Below are 25,215 nucleotides of genomic sequence, written 5' to 3' on the forward strand. Positions count from 1 at the left end.
CCCCAGTGGGTTTATACTCTCTAGACGCGGTTAACAGCGAGGTAACGTGTTTCTGTGCTCTGCTGAATTTAATAAACCCTCCCGCGTCAATGTCAATCAGCGCCAGAGCAGAAAGCCTCGCTGCGGGGACGGGTGCTGCGTCAGGAGAGGTGCCGCACTGCGCGGGACGGGATGCTCCGCTCCCGTCCCTGCGGTTCTCAAGCTCCTCAAAGTGCTGGCCTGGCATCTGTGAACCAGGCATTGGGAGCTGCTGGTCAGTGTGCCGGAGTGCGCTCAGCAGCGAGACAGTATTTTCTTTCCTTTTTTTTGGTGTGTTTTTTTTTTTTTTTTTAATTTCCTGGAGTTCTTTGTTCTGGGTGGTGGACAGCTTTTGTCTGTTATTGCTGAGCCTGGCATTCAAAGGCAGGCATTGGATACGAGAGGCTCCCCGGCTCTGCTCAGTAACAGCCTTGGAATTAAACATCGTCATTTATATTTAAGTAGGCTTAACTTCTAAATTATTGAAGCTATAAGCTTTCACTAATTCCTACTCTGTGTGGCTTTGTTGGGTTTTTTTAGATGCAAAAAAAGGATTGCTTTCTCCTAAATTGGTGTAATACCCCGTCTTTTTTCTTAATATATATAGAGGGTATCTGGTATCATTTTTCCCCAGCAACACTCAGAGACGGTATATGAAATTCAAGCCCACATTTGGGCTTTGTCTTTCTCGGGGAGTTCAACAGGAGTATCGCAGGACGTGGTTTTCCCGCATGGTGGATGCGGCAGGCGGCCCATGAAATGGGGTGGTCGTCTTGCAACCAAACTTGTGCGCCATGTTTGGGACTGGTGGTGGGTGCGAAGCTCACGCAGGGGTGTGAGCGTGCAGCCACCCGTGCCAGTGGCACACAAACATCTGCTGGGGCCACCATGGTGCCAAAACTAAACTTCTCGTTGGAAGTATTTAAAAGCCAGCCAATAGAGAAGGGAATAGGGCAGGTTGGTCCCCTCCTGATCTGCCCTGCCACCCCCCACGCAAGGAGTTAGAAATCCTAAGCTAGTCTAATTGCGCCTCTTCTTATTACCTGTCAGACTCTGGAACTTGCACAGTGCAAGCTCCCATGCTCACTTAGGAGCTGGGAGAGGGTCCCAGGGAGAGGAGTTGGGCAGAGAGTCCCAGATCCAAGATTACAGCCCCATTCCCCACTCCTCTCCTTCCTGCTCAGTCCCAGTTTTGGCCCACATACCCTGGTGCAATGAGCCCAGCATGGGCCAGCGTGGAGTAGCTCAGCAGCAGTACTGCCTGGCGGAGAGCTGCAAAACTGCCCGCGTTTTATGTGTGCAAATGAGAAAGCCTCTCCCCCTCTTTTCTGTCTGCTTGAACTTTTATTTCCCTGATTTCCTTGTTTCTGGAGACTGCCGTGTCACAGCGTGTGAAGTGCCAAGCAGTGACCCCCTGCAACGCCAGACCCTTGCTTCGCAAACCCTTGGGATGCTGCTGCCCCCGCTCCTTCCCATCCCGCTGCCTTGAAACGTCTTTCTCTGCCGTGCTGGGATGGTGAGACCCGGCTCGCTCACCTCTCCGCAGCATTAGGATCCAGCGCTGGCTGCAGTGGGAGTAGGACGGGACCCCGACGTGGGGCTGCGGCCCGGGGAGCAGCATGCAGCAGAGCTCGTGCGAAGCTGCTGCCGGCACCCGGCTTCCCCCCCCCAAAGCAGCAACCTGATCCAGCACGCGTTTGAGCAGACCATGCGATTCATTTTGCAGCCTGCAACAGATCTGGGACAGAAGATGCTTTTCTCCGTGCCCCCTTCTCCCCCCCTTTATTTCATGCTTTGCGCTCCTGGGATTCTGATCCCGGATATTGTCCTTTTATTTGATCTAACAAAACAATGCGGGATCCCCCCTCTGCAGATTAAGAATTCTCATTTAAATCAACTGAATAACATTGGGCAGGAACAGGAATAGTCCATTCAAAATTACTTTGAAATCACAAACTTATTTGAACTTTACTGGAGCTTTTAGTTTTACAGAGTTTAGAAACTAATAAATTATGTAGCAGGGCTCATGAAAATCTACCCAAGTCTGTTTATCCAAAAGAATATGCAACATTTTGGTTTTGCAAGAAAATAAAAATAATTGTTTACACATGTTCAGGAGTTATTGGCAAGCATATAAAACTGATGGTTAAGGAGGCGAACATGTCAATAATTGTACTTTAAGAGAAAAGAGAGGCAAATAGGCGAGTGTACCGAGAAAAGCAAACAGCATACTGATCTGCCTTACTATTATATCAAATGTCACTGTTGTATCGCACCCTCCACTCAAGAGGAGCCCAGTCACTTAACAACCCAGACCCGCTCCTGCGTTGGTAATTTAAAACCAGAGTTTCAGAGCAGAGTCAAGGATTTGCTGCCTTTTTTTTTGTTCTTGTGCACGTGGTTGTGTCGTCGAAGCTAATGGCAAGTCAGGAGGATGCAGGTTGTGGCGGGTGATTCTGCCGAGTTGTGAAGATGCTTTTGCAAAAGGATCTTTGCTGTTGAAACCTGAGAGTATGTGAAACGGGAGAGAAGTGCTAGTGTTTCATTGAAATGGCTCTGGTTTTGGAGCAAGCAGGGATCGGTGCCATGCTCGGCTCCTTGAGAGGAGTGAGGCGATGCTTTCCTCCATCCTGAATTTCAGGGTGGGAGGTGATAAGGCAGAGGGGATGGCAGGGAGGAGAGAGTGCTGTGTTTCCTTTGAATCCCCTGGATGCAATTAAGACTTTCAAAGGTTTTAATGTACACAGAAACTTCTCTTCCTCCAGAAGGACCTTGTCTTTCCTTTCCTTGCACACCATCCAGTCCTGCCTGCCAGTACTCAGGCTGAATTTCAAGGGCTGGGTGAGGGGGCTGTGCTGGCTGGTGGTTTTGGCACCGTGATGCCGGGGTGCCTGTGGCTCTCTCGGCAGCCTCATGCCTTCATGCTTCTCCCAGCCGCTGTGTCTCTGATCCACGAGCATCGTTACGTACCGTGTGGCCAGTCTGTGCCCTGCTGGGTCTGTGCAAGGGACCGGCCACAGGGACAGCTACCTCCCTGATGCTTTCTTGCAGAGTTGGGGGCTGAAAGCCCTGTTCTGTGTTAGAGCAGCCTTGGGGGCTGAAGCCTGTGGGGACCCCGGCTCTGGGCACAGTGTTTCCCATCTTGGCTGCTGCTTTTGCTGTCCTCTCGTGCATGATTGTTTCCTGCTCCGTATTTGTATTGTTGATGCCCTCTGCGGTAGGACTGTGATCTGGTCAGGGCTGCGAAACACGTGGGGAATGCAAATAACAACACATCCTATGCTCGGCTTGCTGCTGTGATCTCTGGATGCCTCACTGTGGATGGAGCTACTGTGGGCAATTAACTCAGAAAAGGTCTTTGCCCTTTCCAGCTATACCAACAGGTTTTACCCTGCCTTCTTTAGAGATGGGGGAGCCCACGAGGACTCGGAGGTCGTCCTGGAAAGGGTCTTTGTGCTGTGAACGCTTCCAGCTTCCATGCTGTGTTTAACAAGCGACCTCCTGGGATTTGCCCAGTCTGGTCTCAAACATCTGAAAATTATTTGGGGCCACTTCTCTGGCTCTTTGGGCTGCATTTCCCTTCCTTGGCTAAAATCTGTGCCCTCACTGAGGGCAGTGGTGCTGGGCATGTCTCTGGGCTCCGCATCAGGTGGCCGAGAGGTCGTGTTATCCTTGACAGAGACCTCCTGTAATCGCTTAACAAGTGGATGTGGTTTATGTGCCCTGATGGAAAAATCGCTTTATATAACCTCCCGTCCAAAAGGAAAGGGAATAAAAAATTCTGAGCTAGTAAACTTTACTGCCAGCAAGATGTTGGGCCTGTTACAGCCTATTCTCTTCTTTAAATGTAAATTTTTCTGGATGCCCTAAAGAGCCGCTTTGCATTTTACTGCAGTGAAGTGCTTTTCTCCTTAGGGTTTGGGTCAGCCTTAAGGAGATTTAAGGGGGCACCAGCTGGATTTTTAGGTTGCCAATTTCATCAGCCTGAAACCTGTTATAATCTGCTGGAGAACATCTTTCAGGTCCAGATATCTCTTCCTTCCATATTCTCCCATTTGCAGAAGGGTTTAAAAAAAAAAAAAAAAGGCACCACTGAAAAAACAGGAGCCATTTTTTGTAGGGCTGTCCCAACCTGCACCCAGGTTTTTGGTCCTAATACTCACCTGCATCCCGCTATAAAAACCTCTGGTCCCAGGCTCACAAGACTCCAGAGGCATCTTTTGGCTTTATTGAAGCAGGACCGGAGTGGCTATCCTTCGTGATGGTAACGCTCACCGGTGGGTCGCTGCTGATTTATGCTGTGTTATACTGGGAACAAACATGGTAAATCAGGAGAGGGCAAATTTCTGCTCATGAGAGGTGGTTTGCAGGTGGATGTTGTGTTGTTGGTGTGATGAGAGAGGAACTGGGGCTGCCTCCATCTCCCCGCCGGTGCTCCTGATGATGCTGCGCCAGGAAGAGCAGGATGGGCCTGACTGCTTCTGCAATATCTCGCCTTGCCACAAGCTCAGACCGGGCCCTTGGCAGGTCATTTAATCTCTCTGTGATTAATGTTCCCTGTCTAGAATGGGAGTAATAATACGGGCTTCATCTGTCGGGACCGCATGCTCCTGGGGCAGGGGTGGCCCTGCTGGCTGTGGGTCTGGACAGGGTCCAGGAGGATGAGCCATGTTGTGACTGAGGTCCTTTGCGATGGATGTCACCGCTAATTAAAGTGGTGAGATTAGCTGCTGTATTTTTCAGAAGCACGGGAGGGAAAGCCAAAATCGTGTTTCCCAAATGGAAAAGGACAATGCTAGGGTATGAGCAAGTTCTTTTGAAGCTTTGAACATTAATCACAGTGTCAAGTAAAAAATAATTAAACTTATTTTTTTTTAAATGTACTTCAAAGTGTCTTTTAAGCTTCCCATTAATTCGAAGTTCTTTCTCTCAGCGCTAAATAAATCTCTTGGTTCAAAAGCACAAGTGCTAATTGGTTTCTCTGAGTATGCCTGTCTGCTTGATCAATAGGGGAAGTAGTTTTTGTTAAATATTTGCACATATAGTCACAGATTGTATTGCTCAGGGAGATGGTAGATGTTTCTCAAAAGGAGACTTGTAGAATGAGGATTCCAATAATTTTCTTGTGGCCTTTATGTCAGAGCTAATAATGCTTCCTCCTCCATCCTTTTGCAGAAAGCAAAGCAATATTCCCTCGCGCGCTCCCCAGCGCAGCCTGCCGGCGTTGGGACAAGCAGTCTGTTCAGCTGCCTGCATGACACCCCTGCCTCTAACTACAAACTCAAGCTGCTGTGAGCTCAGTCTTACAGTTTCTGCCTCAAGCAGAGAGTGGCTGTGAGCCACGCCACCTCGCAGTCTGTTTCGGGAGGTACCCGGGATGTTGTGTGGGATGAGCTGGGTTTGGATACGCAGCCAGCCATTGGAGAGGGATGGGGCTTTCAGACTCCCCGAGTGAATGCACATGGCCTTGGTGATTTCCTCTCTGTCTCTCTCAATTAATTGCACTTTTACTGTTTCCATGTGCCTTCGGAGTGTCGTTTACTTCCAACTTTGCAGCATCGTTTCTGTGCCTCACTTCTAACTACAGTCAGTCATTTATGCTAACGGAGTTGGCTCCCCCTCTTCCCCCGTTACCTCCTTGCTTTGTATGTGCTCTCCCTCTGGCCTGTCTGAGCTGATCTCTAGAGCAAATGCCTTCTTGTCCCACCATGGGGATTCCTCTGTGAGTGTCCCTAGGTCCCTTTGTCTCTCATCCTGAGCATCGGGGGGAGGCAGGGCTCTGCGTTCAGAGTCTGCCTTTGAGACCTGGAGCCCCACAGTGTCAATCTTGGAAGGCCAAATCCCAATGTCCCTGTTTGAAGCCCAATCCTTGAAAACCACTTTTAATACAAATAATCCCATGGTTACAGCCAAATGGATGAAGGAGGGGTCTTCAGAAGGGGATGAAGAAGGTGTAAGGCACCCAGTTTCTATCATGCCTTGCACCCAGTTCTCTCCAGAGTGTCTGTGCATCAGCCATGTGGATCTTAGGTTGGGCTGTTTGTGGACCAGTTTCTCATACCCATTCCTGATGGTGTGCAGCATTCCAGGGCCTCATTCTTTTTTGAGAAAACCTCCAGGAACTTGATGCCCTGTAGAAGCACAGCATTGGGAAGGGTGTTTTTCCCACTCTGTGCCCCCAAATTAGGCCATGAGGCTGAGGGTCACAGGGAGTAGTGCTGGCTTTAAGGTGACCTTTGGCTGGGAAAGAGCCCATGGTTACTTCCTCAGAGCTTGCTGCATGCTGGGGACCTGCTGGGCTGCAGTGCCACGGTGGTGCAGAAACACGCTCAGGTCAGCTTGCCAGCTTGGTTCTTGCCGACTGTGCCACCGATGACTTACCTATTTGCAAGACTCAGACATTTACGCCATGGAAGAGAAAGCCTGTGTTTTTTTCAGAGTGGGATACCAAGGCCCTTGAGGACCAAAGCTCAGTTTTTTAAGGCAATTTCACATCTGTCTATTTAACGACGCAGATAGGCAGCTTTAGGATGTCTAATGTGCCCATGGTGCCAGGGAAAGGCGTATGCCTCTCTGCATCTTTCAGCATCTAAGTATCTGGGGAGAAGAGAGACTTTTGGCTGAGTTTGCATGGAAAGCCCATGTCGGGGTGAAAGACAGAGCTTGGCTTCTCCCACATCCCCCGATGGGGTGGGCTTGCTTCTCTCCATGCATCTGGTTTTTTGGTCGCCTGTCCCTGTAGCCCTAGGAAAGTGGCAGTAAGATTTCTTCAAGGTCAGAAAAGCATCCCGTGAAAAAAGCACCCATTGAGGAGGAATTTGGGTGCTTCTGGACACTGCAACAAACCAGTTGCACACTGTTCATTGCACAGTGTCACACCTTGAGGCGCAATCACGCTCTCGACTACAGCCCGAGGAGACCCCAGGACCAGGCAGTGTCCACCCCCACCCCGGCGTGTGTCTGAGGGCACTGGTCCTAATTATGAGTGTCATCACTTCTGCTACTTGCGCAGCCTGGAGTTAGGATGCAGACCGAATGTTTGTGGAGGTAAACATGATTATCTCCAATCACAGGCCTTAATGATGGTTATTATAATGACAGCTATTGTGGGAAGGGCATGTAATTATGTTGATTCTTCCTTTTATTGTACATATAATAATAAGCTGTTTTATCTAAGAGTACAGGGGAGCTGGGGGAAGATGGGGCATTTATTTCATTAGGGATTTTTTCTGATTGCCTGTTAGGTTAAATCCTGGAATCCTGTTCAATCTCTCTGGAGTCAGAAGTCCCCCTCGGTTCAGTGGGGAGTCAGGACGCGAGGGTCCTTATCCTACCTAACTCCCAGGAGTGCCCATGCAGGGAATGGGGCCCCGGCATGGTAGGTGCTGTGGAGACTCTGGCCACTTTGCAGAAAAATGCGGAGCATTCATCCAATTCCTTAATTTTCACAAAAAAAAGTAATTGATGGGTTTGTGCTGGCTGTAGTCTAACTTGCTGAGAGGACCCCAGGGCTATTTCATAAAAAAGAAGTCACAGTGAGCGATAGATCATTGAGATGGCTGGAGCTAGCCTGACATTTTAAGACTTAATGGGTTAATAAAGTGTGTGTTTTAGGTGTCTGTCACTAAGTAGAGTTTGTCCATTCCCTGCACACACTCATACCTTGACAGCAGTACCTTTGACCTGCCATGCACTACCCCTGCCTTCTTTGTCTGCTCCGTCCATCTGCCTCGGCTCAGGTTGCACTCAATGTTTATCCCCCGTAATCCAATTTAAGTTGCTGTAGAAAGCAATGGGGATTTACAGAAAGAAAGAAAAAAATCTCACTGGGTTTGCAGAGCAGAAAAGACAGCCTTTTTTTTCTTCCTTTTCTTTAGGATAACTGCCTCTTCTCATCCCTTTTATTTTTACCATGCATTAACGATCTGCCCTCCACTCTGTTTTTGAGCCTAGTGTGGTGGGATCTGTATTAGGGACAGGCATTACAAAGACTGTGCTGTGGTTGGTGTTCGCCAAGAGAAATTGCCCACATGTGTCCCGATTCTGTGAACAGCTGTGGAGTCGGTCCCCCTGAGCCCATGAAAGAGGGGAGAAGCTGTATCGCAGGTTTGAGCAGCTGGAAACCTCCACCCATCGAGGGGCTGTTGCACAAAAGAACTGTTAGAAAGGCTTTCCCCGTGTTCGAATGAAATTGTAGTTTTCTTACTCTGTTGGAATTTCTTCTCCATTGCTGCTCTTTAAAAAAAAAATTCGCCTCCATCCCTGCATTTACACCGTTCAAATATTTATATGACTCCTGTTTCTTGGTCGCTTTTTGTCTTTCATGTCAGCGTGTGTTTTGGGCTAATCTTTAAACAATAGCTCTATTTCTGTCATCTTCTGTAGCGACTAATCATGACTGTATGGCAAATTATACCCTAAAAAGGTGTGCTGGACCAAGTGAAGCATAACATGCCAAAGACAGAGTGTTTAAACGTACTGTTGGCAAAAGAAGTAAATTAGTATGTATCTGTATGATGGGAAGCGAGGGTTTGCCTATTGTTGATACAAATTCTGCAGTAACTTATCTCTCCTGGACGTCATTTAGTGTAATTGCTTTGCAAGAAACCTTTTGTGTCGCTGAGCCAGAACATTGTGCATTTGTATTTCGGTGCTTAACTTGCTCTTCATTAAGGACTGAATAGCACCATCCTTTGCCTGTTACAGCGTGAGAGAGACCAAAGTGACAGAAGGGCATGGTGTTACGTGGAGAGGCAAACAACCTCCCGCTCTGCCAAGCGGGAGAAGCGTCGCAAAGATGCCGGTGGCAATATGGTCTGAATAGGGAGCTGCCGATCCCCCTCTTCACCCCCGCCGGCTGTGCTGCAAACGGGTCTGGGGCATGGCGCAGCCCCCTCTCTACCTGGTTACATGGGGGAGAGGAGTGGATTTCTTGAACTGGTGTAAACTTCTGCTCCTGGGGTGGGAATGGCTGATGTGAAGTAAGCACTGCCCCACGCTTGTGCAAGTTTTTATTCTGTATTGCTGTTTCCCTGCAAAGGGAGGTGAAGAGGCAATCTCCAGTGGGGTATGAAGCGGAGCTGGGGTTTGGCAAGGCACCGGAGGGATGTGCCTGCCCGTCCCCTTCACTGGAGTCTCCAAACGCAGCCTCAAAGGTCTGTGCCTGTTTGTGCCTTTGGAAACTGCACCCCGAGATTTTGATAGCAAAGCCTTGGGAGGCAAAGCATGCCCAAGGGTTTCATGTTTCTCCAAAACGCTTGCACCCTGTATCCCCAGCGTAGCCCACTCTATCCAAAATGTATTCACCATCCCCTGTTAGCTGCCTTAGCAGTGGGTTCTTGCTGCTTCTTGTGGACACACTGCTGACTCTGTCCTTCTCTCTTCATTTTAGATTTTGGCCATTCCTCCGAGCTGGCGTTTGTTGTGGAGCCTAGTGATGACATAGCTGTGCAGGAGCAACCCTTGATCCTCTACTGCCAGGTGGAGGGCATCCAGCCCATCACCATCACGTGGCGGAAGAATGGCGTGATGATCGTGGACAGCGAGAATGCCTTCATGTTGGCCAATGGGTCGCTCTACGTCTCCCGCTTCCAGAGGGTCCGGGGAGATGGGTCCTCAGATGAAGGCGAGTACGACTGCATGGCGCAAAACCACTATGGGCTGGTGGTGAGCCGGAAGGCAAAGATTCAGGCAGCAAGTAAGTACGGGCATCGTCCCACCTGCACCTCATGGGGCCATCCCGCCAGGGGCCCTGGCTTTGCCGGGAAGCAGGAGAGCAGCGTGGTGGGTGCTGGGTGTTCAGGGAGAGAGGATTAAAGAGGGGAAAGAGAAAAAAGAACCTGGAGCTGGTGTGGGGATCTGGCTGGCATCTAATCTGCGTAGCCGTCCAGGTGTGAAAGAAGAGCTAATCAGCCTTCTCAGGAGGAGAAAACTAAAAGCCACCTTCTAGCAGTAAATTCCCTGTCTCGGAGGGATAAGTTATGTTAAAGACATGCGGTGAAATAGTCCATGGTTTGTATATCCCCCGTGGTGGGTTTGGAAGCCCCTCTGCTTTGCAGCATGTCTGGGCTCTGCTTGGCAGGCAGCGCTTTCCAAACCATAGGCGAAGACCTTCTGAAGGTCATGGTTTCTTTCATTTTGTTATTTAAGGCAGGCAGTGTGGAGGCAGCAAGGTCTTATTTACTACCCAGCGTGGCAGTGCCTTTGGGGGCAAGGCTAACAACACCAGACAGATTGTCTGGTGGGGGAGCCTGGAGGAGGAAAGAGATGAAAATGTCAGCGAGGGAATGAAATTTAAAGGTGGGGGAGGAAGAATTACAGGGCAGGCTGTGACTCTAGCCCTGCACGGTACCCAGCTTGGCCCATTGCATCACCACGGTCAGAGCAGTTGGTCCTGTTGGGTCTCCTGCCACGCAGGCTGCTGGGTTCCCCCTTGCTGGCTCTGGTTGCTGGTTTGTGTTTGTCCCAGGACTGATGGCAGAGCTGAGGTGGTGTGGTGGTTTCTGTCCCTGTTGTGTTGGCTGCCAGCTTTGCCCACAGACTGTCTGTGGGCTCTGGGGGTGGAGCCACTAATCCTCTTTGCATTCAACCAGAAGTTGCTGCTGGGTGTAATTTATATACAGGTGTGAGGACGGGTGTCCGGTACGGCCCCGAGACCTGGCTCGATGCTGGCTTGTTAAATAAGTTTTACTGAAGGGTTCTCCAACTTGTCTGGGAGATGGCTACCACTCTTCTTTCTGTGCAAGCCACTTACTACCACTTCTGTTGCATTTGTAAATCGCACTGTGATTTTTTGGTGCAAAGCAGGAAAAGTCTACGGCAAAGTCTGGGGCCAGGCTCCCCTGGCTGCGCTCCCCTGGCTGCACTCCCCAAACTGGGGGGCCTTTCAGAGAGCTGCCGCCCGCTCCCTGCAGCGCCAGGGCCGGCTGGCAGCCTACCAAGGGAACACTCCAGCCCTTGTGTATAACAGTCCCCGAGTGCATGAAGTGGCCATCTGCAAACCTAGCTTTTCAGTAGTGTAAGAAGTGACATTGTCCAGGAGCCAAGGGCTTTGGGTCCATGCCAGATTAGCAGCTGGATCTCAAACTCGTCAGTCTTGTGGTGCTAAACCTTGGAGCACTTTTGGTGAATGGCTCTGGCATTTATGAGCTGGGAGCTGGCTGACGCACAGGCACAATGTCAAACTTCTTGGACCTGTAAACAGGCGACATGAGAGCCGGAGGAATTACCTTTGGGATAGCGGATTGTCAATAAACACTGTTATCTTGGCTCCTACATCAATATGTATGTGATGTGCTGTGTGTACCTGAATAGCGTTTCCTTTTGTAGCTGTAGTTTTCGTGTGAATCAAAATGAAAAAGGGATTGTGTTGAAAATGCTCTGGACTCTGTTCTGGCTTCAGGCTTGGTTTCTTGCCAGCCCTGAGAAAAGGTCTGGGTGAAGCCAGCACAAAACACGGGGCACCTGGCCTCAGTGCCACAGATGCCTGCGGATAATGGGAATAAAACAGGATGTTGTGGGCAAATGTAACCTGCTGCTCAGGGCGAGCTCCCCCGCTGTGCCTGAACCGCGGGAGCATGCACGTGCACTTAGGACTCGGCTTAAACATAGATGAAATCTCCTAAGAATGAATCACAGTTGTACCCTCGAGCCCCCACGTCTCAGGGTGGTTACACACAAGTAATAGCGATTTTCTTTGCCCCAAGTCCCAATAAGCAAGTCAAACAAAGGAGGAGGGTAATTATCCCCATTTTAGAGATGAGGGGACCATTGCATCAAAGAAATGGGTGCCGGCTGCCTGGAAGGAAAAACCAAAACCAAGTGCTAAGCAGACCTTTGCAAAGCAGAGTAAATACTGCCAGTGGGTAAAACCTCATCCCAATGCTGATCTCTTCTTCCCTCTGAGCCTGACATCTGAACACAAAAGCAAAGGAGAAATAGAAACCTTTCACAAACAAAAATCTTGAAAGTTGATCAAGGCCGTGCTACTGAGGAATAAAAGGGATCTGACAGACCGGAGCCCCTCGAGAGCTCTGCTGCACTTTTCGCTGTCTTCAAAGGCAGGCTGTTAATCTCATATCACCGTTACAGACCCTGGCTTTGTATTGGAATATAATCTTCTTGGCTCAGAGGAATGTACATATTTGCATTCAGGAAATGTGAGCTGGATATCATATTTTTATGTTTCAAATTTACTTCAACACTTGGCATTGAGTAAAATTTAACTGGAAGAATATGCTTCTCTCAGCCGCTGCACATGCAGCCCCGATGGGCTTGAGGTGCATGCAGTTTCCCCATGGAGCGGGCACTTCGTAAAACCTTCGTCCTAAAAATTGACTCCTTAAATTTATTTAACTAAAATTCAGGGGAGTTTCTGTATGTCATCATTATTAACCAAAGATGCTCAGCGGAGGAAGGTGGACCTTGGCTGGTTTGTGGATTGGCAGGTCAGGTGCTAAACACATTGATATTTTTGTAGCGTAACCTTCTTTTGAACAAGTACAAGTGTGCAAGAAGCCTACGCGTGACTGAGTCGAGCGGAGGCCCTCGGCATTTCCACCCTCTGCCTAACACGCCGGTTGGAATTTTTTCGGTTGCTGTTTCTGCGTCTGTTCAAACCCTGCTGTGTTAGTTTAAAAGGTTGTGGAATGCAACATGTTTTTATAATCTGATCAGGTTATTGAATACAGATCTTTTCTTTCTCCTAATGACAGTTTCATAATTTCGCCTGAGTCCGAGCTGTCTTAATTAAAATCAGTTTCGTAGGCAGAGTGCTCTCTGGAGGCACTGCTTGGCTGTGTCTTCACGGGTCTCTTTGAGGAGCTGTATTTCCCTTGTGCATGCCAGAAGCTGATGCACGCTTTTGCTGTCTGTGGATGAAGATACCCTCTGAGCAACAGTAATGGCTAGAGTCCACTCCTTTGGAAGGTGAGCTCCCCAAAACGCAGCCGCCTTTCTCCTCATCACCACTCTCTGCTTAACTTGGCCTTACTTGACTCTGATTGTGATGTCTCGTGGCATTTCCAGTCCTTTTTGCCGATGTTGTAATTTGATGGAGCTGGCTCCGCATCGTCATAAATCACAGCCCGGCCGGTGGAGTAAGACCCATTGATTATATCACTCAATAACAAGCAGTTACCGCTAATTGGAAATCACCATCAAACTGGGTATCGGATCAGACTCTGCATGCATCCGGCTTGAGAGTAGCAATTTTCCTGTTTGATCTGGTGCTATAAAAAACAGGAAAGAGGGAAAGTAAGTCAATTGTGCAACTTAGAGCCAAAGAAGTTTCGTGAAGCTTGGCGAAATGGACCTGCCCAATATTTGAAGTACTGTGGGACCTGAGAATAGTTCTGGAGATACCTGGGCTTGTAAAGATGCTTTCCTCATTGTCTTGCTGCGGGGGGACTGTTTTGTAGCCAAGCTTAGCACCACGCGTCCCTCCTCTGCTCTCTTACCCCCTTCCCTTCTGCATCCTGCCCCAAATCCCGCTCCTCCATCCCACTGTGTCTGGCCATCCATGGCACTTACCCTGCTTGCAGGAGGGCAGGATTGATAGCCCGGACAAAGCAGATGTTATGTCTCTTCTCTGCATTGATCCCTGCAGACAGCAGCAGCAGCTCTTCTCGCCCAGCCTGGGGCCAAGCATGCTCTCACTGCAAACATGCTGGCCGCTGCGACCTCCAGGCCAAGGGTCTCAAGGTCATCTGCAAAGTACAAAAAGGAGGGAGGTCTGGTCATATGCATGCTTGCAAGTTGGTTTCCCTGCCAAGCTGTGTGGCTAGGGGAGGAGGTTGGGAATTGCGGGGTTCTTAAAGCAGGAAAGATCTTCCCATCGTTTCAGCTCCTCTGCACAGAATATATTCAGGGTTTAACCTGCAGCCCCTTTTCCAGGCTCTGGGGTGGTGGGAAGAGCTGCTGAGCCCAAATAATGGCAGCATTTATAAGAGCGTAGAGACAAGAAGGAAGTCTAAAAGGATTAGGGAGAGACAAAGGGGGCTGATTATTTTATGGGTCACAATACAAGGCATTAGAGTGAGATCACAAAGGGATGTAATTACAAAAGAAGGCCATACTGGGGGGATCAAACCAGGATTAGAGTGGGAAATGTTTTTACACAGTTTTGTTCCACTCATTATGAAGTTAGCATTTTAAATTAAGGTTTAAATAAGGTGGCACCAAAGTTGTCACCAAGGTATTTCCTGGGCAATGCCACTGCTTGGATGCAGATTGCGAGTCCCAGCTCAAAACATCAAGGCAGACCTTAAACACGTGGGTTTGCTGTTGGTTTTTCTTGTGTGCGCACAGTATCCGTATTGTCAGCAGAGACCTATAGCTTGTGCTTAGATCAAGTGAACCTGTTTCTGCAGTTGGAAGCGGGATACTTCTGTGATGACACGTTTTAGTGGTGCAAAACATGTGCTGGAGGTAAAGGTACGCTTTTAAAGCAAGTGCCCTGGTGTCGGTTTGCGGCTCTGGAGACGTGTTACTCCCAGGAACTTTTGGCTAATGGTCACTTGCATTTTATTGCAGTTTAACCCCTGGTGTTGCATGCCAAGTTTCCTCCATCCACAAACAAGATGGTTTTTTTTCCAGTTGTGGCTCTGCTTGTATTTAGTGCCCTTTCTTCCCAAATGCTGAGCATAAGGGCTCAGTCCTGATGCCAGTGATGTTTCTTTATTGTCTGCACTTTGAACGCTCATGGTTCTTGGTAAGCCCAGAGCAGGTTCTGGGCTTGTAGCAGTGGGTCTCAGAGGGGAAAAACACCCATGAGGAATTACTAAAAAAAAAAAAAGGGAAAGAAAATGAAATTAAGTAAAGCAAAAAGACTGTGAGAGGTTTGCAGGGGATGGATATGATGGGCGAGTGGGTTATTTCCTTCCATCAGCTCTTTTGGCTGCCTCTGGGACATGCTGGCTCACGTGATGCTGCCTCTCACATCTGTACTGTTGCAGTATTTGGCCCTGTGTGTGCTGCAAAACAAATGTACAAATAGAGGAGTCACTGGGAGGAGATCGGAGAGATTTGATGGGGAATTTTAGTAGGTTTGCAGGAGGAAAAGAGTTTGTCACTTACCACCCACTGCATTTCAGCGTCTGCATGTAACAGCCAGGATTCATCCTGAGACTTGAGCACATTATAAGACCATATTTCTTTTGGCTGCTCATTTCTTAGCAGTGTGATAGTTATTTAAATATCATCTTGCACTTCTCCGCAAGGCTTCTAACGTGGATGCGCCAACCTTAGCTCCAGCAATGTTATCTCTCATATAGGGGGTTTGCACTGCAGGCAGTAATGTCACTTAGTCATTTATAGAAAGCTCAGGGGAAATATATCAGAAGAATTTCATTAATGGTAGCACTGTTGAGGTATTTGTCTCAATTAACTCTTGGAGCACAGCTGAGGAAGTTCTGACATTTCTGCAGCCCGTGCCTGCAGCACGAGGCTGCTCCTGAGTTTGCTGCCTGCGTTTTTAACACCGGGTGGTGCTCTGCCAGTACCTGTGCAGGCAGCTCTGTGGAGACAGCGTGGTGTTCAGCCTCATGTGCTTGCACGCTGCTTGTTCCTCCGGCTGCTGCTTTGCTCCAGCCCCTCCTTGAAGCATGGGGCCAGGGCAGGTCTCTGCTACCTTAGTCTTCTGCTTGCAGTCCTCACCCCAGGATCTCTTCAGTGCTGTCACCTAGAGCAGCTCTTTATGTACTTAGGCTTATCTCAGCTTAAGGATTTGTAATGCTACTAGTTATACGGTTGTTTTTCCAGTGGGCTGGTGATGGCGTGATGGTTATATATGGCTTTCACTCTCATACTGCCCTATACGGGTCCCAGCTGGCTGACCCAGTCACTGTGGTGTGGCCAGTAACACCGATCTGTGCCTCAGTTTCCCTTCTCTGAACCCAGGGTAGGTTTACCTCAGTGCCATCGTTTGCACACCCCTGCGAGCATCTTGGGAGGGGCAAGATGCTATTTTGGGTTTACAGGGGACCCGCGTTAGCTGGGGATTGTGTTTCATATGCGCCGACGCTTCCCTGCAAGCCTGCCAAGAGGCTAAGTGCGTGCAGTGCCGGGGAAAGGCTGATGCCCAGGTGAGAGGGGGGCTGTTTTTCTGCCGCTGTTCATTGGCAAGGCTGTGAGTAGGAATCGATTTTTGGGGGCTTTTGACCAGAGCAATCAATGCTCTTGATCTAGTGGGTAACCAGCGAGTTAAAGGAAAGCATCGCTGTGTTTGCCTTGAAGCTCTGGTCATGGCTGTAACCCACAGTTACTGAAAACAGCAAAATATGTAAATAAATAAAAGGGCACAGAAGCTGTAGAGAAAGATACCTGATTTTGTCAGGGCCATGTCTTTTGTGCTGATCCCTGCCCACAGCAGGCTGCCTGCTATGAGATTGGGATTTGGGGACCCCGCTTTGAATGTTTGGGGCCTTTGGGTGCAGTACTGATATGAGCAAGGGCAGACCTCACAAATCCCCTCTTAGGGGTGAGTCCCCTAAGCTGCTTTCCCAGGGATGGCAGGATGAGACCTGGGAGAGCCGTCAGCCAGAGCTTCCCGATGCTGAGGGATGCTGGATCCCCGCTCCGTGCACTGCCTCTTCCACTCCGGTTTTGGCTCTACCCACCATCGCAGCCCTGTTGCTGGGAAGGGAATCTACTCCCACTCCTCCTAGGCACAGCATATGGTTTTCAGAGAGGTTCTTGCTTTAAACCCAATTTTACAGTTGGGTTGACTGAGGCAAAAGGAGGTCAAACGATTCGCCTGAGGTCACTCAATAAGTGGCTCAGATTAAATCTCAACCCACGACGCTGCCTGTTCCCAGCGCTGGCTGTGCTGGCCAGACCAGATGGCCTTCTGAATGCGGCGTCAAGATCCTCGGCTTTTTCTCTACCTCATTGTTCTCCATTGTGGGCTTCTGAATGCAGGACCTTGAAAGTGAGAGTCATTTGGATTTGCAGAGTCCAAGTTACTCTGTTTAATGACATGGATTTGCAGGAGAGGGTTTAAACACACTGCTTTGCCATGGAGGTTTGAATTTTGCAGAGATTTACCTCTTTGCTTTGGTTTTCTGATGTTAAAACTCTCTCTGCCCCGACCAGCTAAAATAGGTCCCTTACCCTTTCAGCTGCCCCACTGCTGTCTTTACTGGCTGCGGGGCTGCCCTGGCTTTGTACCTGCGCAGGTTTGTCCGTAGGGCTCCCAGGCCCCGATCCCTGGGATAATTCCCCGGGTGATTTTGCTGCAGCTTCCACACCACTCTGGTCTGCCTGTGCAGTCTGTGCCTTCCCCCTTAGCTTGGTCCTGGGATCACACAAGGGGTCAGTGCAGGGTGCTGCTGGACGGACAATGTCATGTGTTTGGCTCTGGGAGTCTGCAGGCTCTCGTGTTAACTCTGGAAACACAGATGGAGATGCTGACATCTCCCTCCTGATCTGGTGTGGTGTCCCATACATCGCTCCTGACAGTAGTAGGGACCACAGACACAGTTAAAGCAGTGCATTGGGTATCACGAGACAAGCTCCGTCCCCGCTCTCTAAACCAAGAAGCTGCCTGCAAAAGCATGGCTCCGTAACCTCTTTTGGAAAGCAGGTGGACAAATCCTCAGGACATGCAGAGCAGAGACCATCTGCCCAGGGAGCAGTGATGCTGGGGTAGCTGTTCCGCCCCGCACGCACCCGCTTGCCTGGGGCAGGCTGCGGTCCTCGGGGTGCAGAGCAGAGACCATCTGCCCAGGGAGCAGTGATGCTGGGGTAGCTGTTCCGCCCCGCACGCACCCGCTTGCCTGGGGCAGGCTGCGGTCCTCGGGGTGGTGGGGAGCTCTCCTGTGCCTGCACATCCCTTTACATGCAGCCTCCCACGGGAGGGCCTGCCCTTGGGACTGGCGCCACTCACATGCCTCAGTAAGTTGGCACCTCTTGAGCATGCCTTGATTAATGGTGTTTTTTTGTCAGTCCCAAGAGGCCCCCATTATGTCCCTTTGATGCTGCATTTCACACTTACCACTGTCACTGAGCTCAATGACTAATTTTCATGGGTCATGGGAGAGGGACAATGGATCAGGCCACGTTTGGAAGAAACAAATGAAATTTTGCTGCAACTGAGAGCACTAATTAAGAGTGAGGATCAATTTGGGTGTACAAAAGAGATAGTTTTAGGCTGCTGGTGTGTAAATGAGTGGTGGTGTTGCGGTAGCAGAAAAGGCTCAGTGTGTGCATACTTCAGCTGCAGCATTGTACTCCGCTGCATTTGATCGATACTTCTGTGCTTATTCATTGAGGAAAAACGAAGTGTTTTCCTGCCTGCTGTGCCCAGGAGGGGCAGGGACAGCAAACCTGCTGTCATGGATGATCCCTGTGAGATGTTTTTGGCCAGCAGCAGGAGCTTGTGTTTCTTCAGTTGCATGGCTCATCTTGGAGCATGGCACTGCAAATTAGGTGGTGGCTTTTGAGCGCAGTGCAGTGCCTTCCCTGCCCATCTCTCTGGGCAGGATGATGCCCATCCTCATCTCAGGCCATAGCTTGCCCTACCAGGGATTGCACTGCTTTGCTGAGACTGCAGAGGAATGCTGATTTGGAGGAGGTATCAAAGAGGGAAGGGGGACAGTGAACTTTCATCAAAGGGGATGTCATGGATGCAGCAGGAGGGACAACGAAAAGCCAAGGGTGTGCAAGCTGGGTTCATGGCTTCACTGAGCATCGAAGAAACATGAGTCAGGTTTGCCCAAGTCTTCACATACAACAAAAAGTCAGAGCTAATGTGTATTTGGGATGAGCTGGTTGCAAATATCCAGGTCCCCAAGCTGTGCCAGTTAAAATCAGTTTGCAGATTGTTTTGGTGGTAGAAATACATCATGTCTATTTTTGGTTTGATTTGCCTTGGGCAGAAAGGTAGGAGCATCAACTGGAGTGTCCTTTTGCCAAGAGGGTTCTCCAGGGTCTGTGGGGTTCCCATGAAGCAAAGGCTAAATAGATTTGAACCGAAACGGATTTATGGTACTGAGCTAACCTCCCAAATGATTACACGGAAGCAGCAGTCCCCTGTTTCCCCTCGTTCCTTGGTGTGGTTTGCCCATTACCAGTTTTTTCCCTGCAGCTCAGCATCTTCCCCAGAGGGCAATGGGATGTTCAGCCTCCATCCAGGGGTTTGCTCTCATCCTGAGCTCTCTGCGGTGACATTGCCCTGAATGGCCAAGCAATGCGGCCGCATCCCTTTGGTCCCTGGCGTGGCAGCTCCTGCCGAGGTGAGGGTACTTGCCGAGGCACTTTGTTTGCTCGGAGCAGCGTCCACTTCGAGCTCACCATGGTTTCCCACGGCAATGTGTAAAGGGATGGGAGGGAAAGTCCTGAGTGCATCTTTCTTTAGTGGTCCTAATGCTCAGGAGGAGAGGAGAGGCAGGGCCCCAAGGGGGTCAGCTCAAACTCTCTCTGTCAAAAAAAAAGAGGGGAGAGAAAAGAAACAAATCTTTATAAAAATAATTTATTTTAATTGAGCCTATAGGTAATAACACTTGGAGACATTTTATGACCATTGGGAAAATTCTGTCTTCAAATTCTTCTGCTGCATTAGAGAGACCTTTGCAAGAAGGGGGATGTGGAGGTGATGCTCCAGGCCACACATGGGGCTGTACCAGCTACGCTCCCTCTGCCCTGAGAAGCCCTGTGCCTACCGTGCCCTGGCCCTGCAATGGCTCTGCAGGGCATTGCCTCATGCCTGGGGTGGCAGGGCGGCAGGCTGCCCGGTTGTATGAACACAGTTGAGTTTTGCCAGCCCTGAGGATACAGTTAGCTAAGACTCCTTCTCCCTCCTTCCCCACCCCAGCAGCGGTCTCTGCCCGATTTCTCCTGTCTGTGGTAGGGAGCGGGAAGAGCAGCACTTGTTGCCCAAGTGAAAGAGGCTCTTTGCATGCTGGACAGGCCATTTGACGGATAACAACAAAAATCTTTTTTTTTTTTAATTTTATGGTAGCCAAAGAGAAAACAGCCTCCTTGTCCCTTGGCACAACCATGGGTGCTCTAGACCTTCACGAGGGCTCAGCCTCTGCAGGCACCCAGCACCTCTAAATGACAGGGACTGGTCAACATCTTAAATAGAGAGCCTAGGTGCTAGTTTTAAGGATTCAGGCTCGACCATTTTAGCTGAAGCAGTGTGGTTGTTGATGCCTTGGGAAGCCTGGCTCCCGCTACTGCTGTCCCGTGTGACCTCGGGCAACTCTCCCAATGCCCTTGTATCTCCAGGAATCAGGGACGGAGGCATTGGTGCTCCCCAGCTCCTTCCAGCCCCTTTGGGTTTGGGGGCCCATCACCCGCAGACTGTCTGCGCCGAGCTGGTGCGGGGGGCCCTGACCCCACTTGAAGCTGTCAGAGCTCGTTATCAGCATGGGCAGCTTGTTCCCACCACAGCGGGTCTGGGGAGGCCGGTTCCCTCTGGGCGTGCTGCTCAGCACCAATTGCTCTGTGGCTAATCAGGGTCAAGGAGTTGGGGTACCGCATGGACCTTGTGTTGCTGCCGGCTGCCGATTTTCATGAGGCTTTTGTGAGACCTTTGAGCTTGTACCCAACCATCCGGGAACCAGCCAGAAGGTTCAGAAATTCTTTTAGGAGAAGGCAGAGGTCCCTGCATCGTATATTCGTATGCAAAAGCCTCTTAGACAATGAGTTTTAAAAGCCAGTGTGGGTATACGTACACAGGAGGTGTTTGTGTTTCTGTGCTGGGGAACACGTACAAGCCTTTCTGTTTTAAAGTGTAGTTTGCATACGTTTGAAGCACCTCTGCAACTCATGCTGCCACATCCCGCGGGGGAAACGGGATTTGTTCTTGTACAGCTCCCTGCCCAAGGGAAGCCCGCTTAATTTTTCTTTTGCTAACTAGGTTCCCCCAAGAAAGAGAGATTACCTGATCTTCCAAAAGCATTTCCAATGTGCGGAGAAGTCTGGATGACTCACAACTTTTAATTAGCTCTCCTGACCGAGGCAAGGATCCCTCCCTCCCTCCCTCCCTTACAGAGAGGTGGTGATTAGAATTACAATGAAGATAATCCAAACTGTATGTGTAGGGTTTTCTGTAAGGGGAGAACAAAGCAGGACATCCATCTGGTGAGTGTGAGCCCATAATACCTTTCTGCTCATTTCTCCAGTGCAACAGGAGCTGCTTGGGACGTTGGACGGAAGCAGGCTCATTATTTTGGAAAGGCTTGCTGACACACAGAGCAGGGCTGTCTTGTAATCTCCGAGGCACTGAAACCGCTGCTCAGGAAGGAGCATTACTTTTATTTTTTAAGTCCACCTTTGTATTTCGCCTTGTTAAAATCTGCAGCGATGAGGGATACCAACCTCTTTTGAGCCTGCCTTTAATTAGTGTATGAATGAGAGATGCCCTTAGTTTTAGCAAGGCTCATCAAAGCTGTAAGGGAGTTTTAAAAGGCACTACCCAGCAGTCGAGCTAAGCCTGTCCTGTGACAAACATCCCAGCAGCAGTGAGGAAATGCATTAGCTGGAGACAACCTCCTTTTTGAGTGATGCTGTTTCCCCTCACTTAAAATCTCCTTCTCTATATTGGACAGAGCTCCCGCCTCAAAACTTTGGCATCCCTTTATGTCCTGTGTTTGCAGCGGGAGGCTCACCTTGTGCAGTGGGGTCTGCTTTCCCATGCTGTGCCTTGCAGCAGGCAGGGAAGAGGCAGAGTTTGCAGCAGAGAAATGCGATGTTGGGCCCTCAGCCACGGTGCTGCTGTGCTTTACGGTCAGCTGGATTTTGCCAGGCTGCTCCAGCACGGCGAGAGGATGGGCGCATTGTGGTGGGGCCGCCTCGGTGAGAAAGGAACAACAAAAAGCCGTTGCGGAGGAGCAGCCGGCGCTCCATGCTGCCGCTCGCCGCCATGCCAGCAGCGCAATGCATGCTTCGACTCCTGCCATGGCAACAAGTTCATCCTTAGGCCAGTACAGTGGTTGGCTGCAACGTGGCAAGGTGGCCAGGAGCCGGTCCAGTCTTGTGGCATCCCCAGAAGGACCCAAGGAGGCAGGAGGGATGGGGTTAGGTTTCGTGCCTGCAAGATGCTCTGCCAGCTGCAAAATTCAGGCTGCTGGTTTCTTACCCAAAAAGGATAGGTGAGGCGCTGGGTGATCCTTTCGGGATCCTGAGCTGGGCAGCACTGGGGTGCAGAGTCATGATAGCTCTTGCTCTCCAACGCAAAGAGCTCAGGAAGGAAGATGGAGAGCCCAGATCCAAAGAAATGTTGGTCAAACACAAGGAATCTGTTCCTCTTATTAGTGCTTCAAGCACTAGAAAAATCCTCCCTGTCTATCAGAGCTAGGTGCAGCGTTTGCTTTGAGGGAAATGTCTCTTCAAGCTGGGATCCTGGCTGCCGAACTTGCTGCCGGCAGCCCCGCGCAAGCCAGGCGTGCCGGTAGGGTGCAGCTGGTGCAACTCAAAGGGAAAATATGATCAGCTGTTGAATGGCAGAGATTTGAGACGTCACGCCAAGGCTTCACATTTCGATTTTTTCAATGCGTGCTGTGAAATTCATAGGTGGAGTATTTCCAGAGAGCTGCTTGGCTTCCTGTAAGAAAAGGGGAAAGAAGTGGAAAATAAATAATGTGCTATATTGACAGCTTCCAGCACTCAAAACCTGAGTTGAGCTGTCTTTCCTCTCCTAAAATCATAATACTTGTTTTGAATTCTTGGTATTAAAATGTAACAAATTATTAGTTCCTTTAGCTTGTCTAGTGACTTTCAGCTGTTATGATACACTTAAGTCATGTTTCTAGCATTTGTGATTTGTGGAGAAAAAAACGCTTGAAAACCTCTGGCTTTTAACATAACGAGAGCTAAGGCTGACAGAGCTGCGAAATGCTGAAAGTTGGTGCTTCACGGCATTGCCAGACATCACAAGGTCTTCGATGACATGAGGAGAGCTGGGAAAGCTGAATAAACTGATGAGCTTCTTCCATTCTGGTCCCTTGTCATGTAAATGGGCTCCAATCTGCATGTGAGATCCCTTGGGTAAGGGAGTGTAATAACATTAAAAATAAGGCAGCAAAGACCCCAAAGTGTGTGTGTTAGCAATCTTTAAACAGGCAAAAAAATATGCTTGGAGGAGTTCGGATCGGGTGAGAGGGCACCTCGTTACTGCTCTGCTTCTAATGCAAGAAGGTAACTGCCGTGGCTTTAAAGAAAGTACTTTAATGCTACATAAATATAATTGCTTCAATGAAATGTCTTTAGCCTCCTGAGGGAAGTTGTAGTCTGGTAAGCCTTTAGATATGAATGGACGACTCTGTAATTGCTATTGTTTCTGAGACACATTAGGAAGGCCTAATGCTGATCACTTCTGACATGTTATGGAAGCAGCGTAATGGCAGTCCCACGCAGCGTGCAGGGGAGAGGGTATTAGTATGCATTCTGCAGGATGAAAAACTGACAAACGCTTCAGGACTGGAAGTTTTTTTCCTAATTAGATCGTGGGCTAGTGAATTTTATTATTTTTTTTTTATTTTCCTTTTCCTGCTGGTACGCAGAGTGAAGGTCTCTAATTCTTTGCAATTTAGGCTTTGGATAATGAGCTTGAAGGCAACATCTCAGAGGAGTGCAGAATTGATGGGTTAGTACATCAGCTCTGGTTAATGCAGTCTTCTGACTCTGACAGGGTCCAAACCAGGTGGTTCAGAGAAAAGGGCAAGACATGGGTGTTGAGAATAAGTTGGGGTTTTTTGGGGTTGGTTTGTTTGTTTGTTTGTTTTTTAATACTGATTAGTAAAAAAATGGGATACTCTGGTACATGGGATGTGCTTCCATCTCTGGATTGGGAGCAACTATGTTTAAAAATCAGAATCTGAACTTAGAGATCATTCCTAAGAGATATCTTGGGTTGTCTCCTGGTTTTGGAGACTGTAAGCATCCTGTTTTCCAGCTTTTCTTCACGGCATAGGGCCCAGAAAGGCTAGCAGACTGCTCTGGCATGGTGAGCAACTAGGCAGGAGCTGGAAGACCTTACCCCATCCTAGCAATTCTGGCTTTGGTGGCATTTTTCCTGAGGGCAAGTGAACCCAGGGTCCTGAGAGGCAGCAGCGTAGCCGGGACGACTGGCATATCCTTTGGGATATCAGTGTAATTCTTGTGCTATCGGTTGGACCCAAGCTTATTTCTCTTTTTCCACCGGGCAGTGTTTTTAAGTGTTTCTCAGTGCTGTTTGACTGCAGTCGTGTTCCCTGCCAGAGACGGAGGCATGTTTGCAGAACCAGGGAGGTTTCCAGACCTGGCTGGAAGAGTTAAGGCCAGCACTAGAGCTGTGTATGGCAGGGAACTGAGATCTCCCATTGCACCGGTACTCACTCATTACAGATTAAACCCTGCACGTGGCTGGATGGTCTGTAGGGGTTAGTCCACGTCGTGTGTCTTATTGGAAGCAGCATTGCTTGCCGGCTTTGCCATTATTTGCTTTGCTTTTTTATTAATGTGCCTTATTTCCACGGCTCTCCTCCCAGATGTAATGTTACTCAGACTAAGTGAGACATACTCCCTATTTCCAGAGACTGGCCCACAGATCCCTGGGGTGGGAGCCTAGCTGAGCAAAAGCTGTGGGATTGCCCATTTTATCTCTTGCCTCCGTGTGCTGACTTGGACCTTGTCCACGCCATCGGGTGCATGCGCAGCCTGGCTGCTTGGACGTTTCTTCCTTCCATTGGCAGCTCATATACTTTGTCATTTGGTGCTTAGAGCTGCAGATCTATTTTCCACAGACTTCTGTTTAGGAGTGGTATCAGTTTGTCGTTATTTTGTTGCTTGACCCTGCAAGAATATCTATCAGGTAGTAGCCAAAAGGGAGATGAATTTCTGCCCTTGGGTTGCATGGGTAAAATGCTGCTTTCCTCTCACTGTCCTGTGTGCAGCTCCAGCTTCTCTTCCCAAGAGAAAGTCAGTCCCAAAATGTTTGGGAGCTGCTACCTAAAAGGCCTGGAGAGAGAGCCTGGAAAGAGCTCTTTTGGGGAGAAACAAAAAAAGGTGGGGTTAGGTCCTTTTATCATTGCCCTGTCCTTGCATAGGGACTGATGCAAACATAGTCCTCATCTCTGCTGCACCATTAACATTCTATTACGAAACGAAAAGTAATAACTTACTGATGCTTTCCCTTGAATGTTTAACCTCAAGTGGTAAATCTTGGTCCTACTTGGAATTTATTTTCGTTCTGGAGATTTTTACTACCTTCAGAAA

At 49.3% G+C, this 25,215-nt stretch overlaps 1 protein-coding gene across 1 annotated transcript in view; it reads left to right on the forward strand.

Moving 5' to 3' along the window:
• Window positions 1-9,124: 9,124 nt before the first annotated feature.
• Window positions 9,125-25,215, forward strand: part of IGDCC3 (immunoglobulin superfamily, DCC subclass, member 3) — a 95,822-nt gene continuing 79,731 nt past the window's right edge. Inside the window, exons 1-2 of the mRNA XM_009321529.1 lie at window positions 9,125-9,173; window positions 9,410-9,715. Of these exons, the coding sequence (XP_009319804.1) occupies window positions 9,125-9,173; window positions 9,410-9,715 (355 nt within the window). The remainder of the gene's footprint in view (window positions 9,174-9,409; window positions 9,716-25,215) is intronic.

The sequence above is a fragment of the Pygoscelis adeliae genome, unplaced genomic scaffold, assembly GCF_000699105.1.
Source record: "Pygoscelis adeliae isolate BGI_AS28 unplaced genomic scaffold, ASM69910v1 Scaffold13, whole genome shotgun sequence".
Lineage (NCBI taxonomy): Eukaryota > Metazoa > Chordata > Aves > Sphenisciformes > Spheniscidae > Pygoscelis > Pygoscelis adeliae.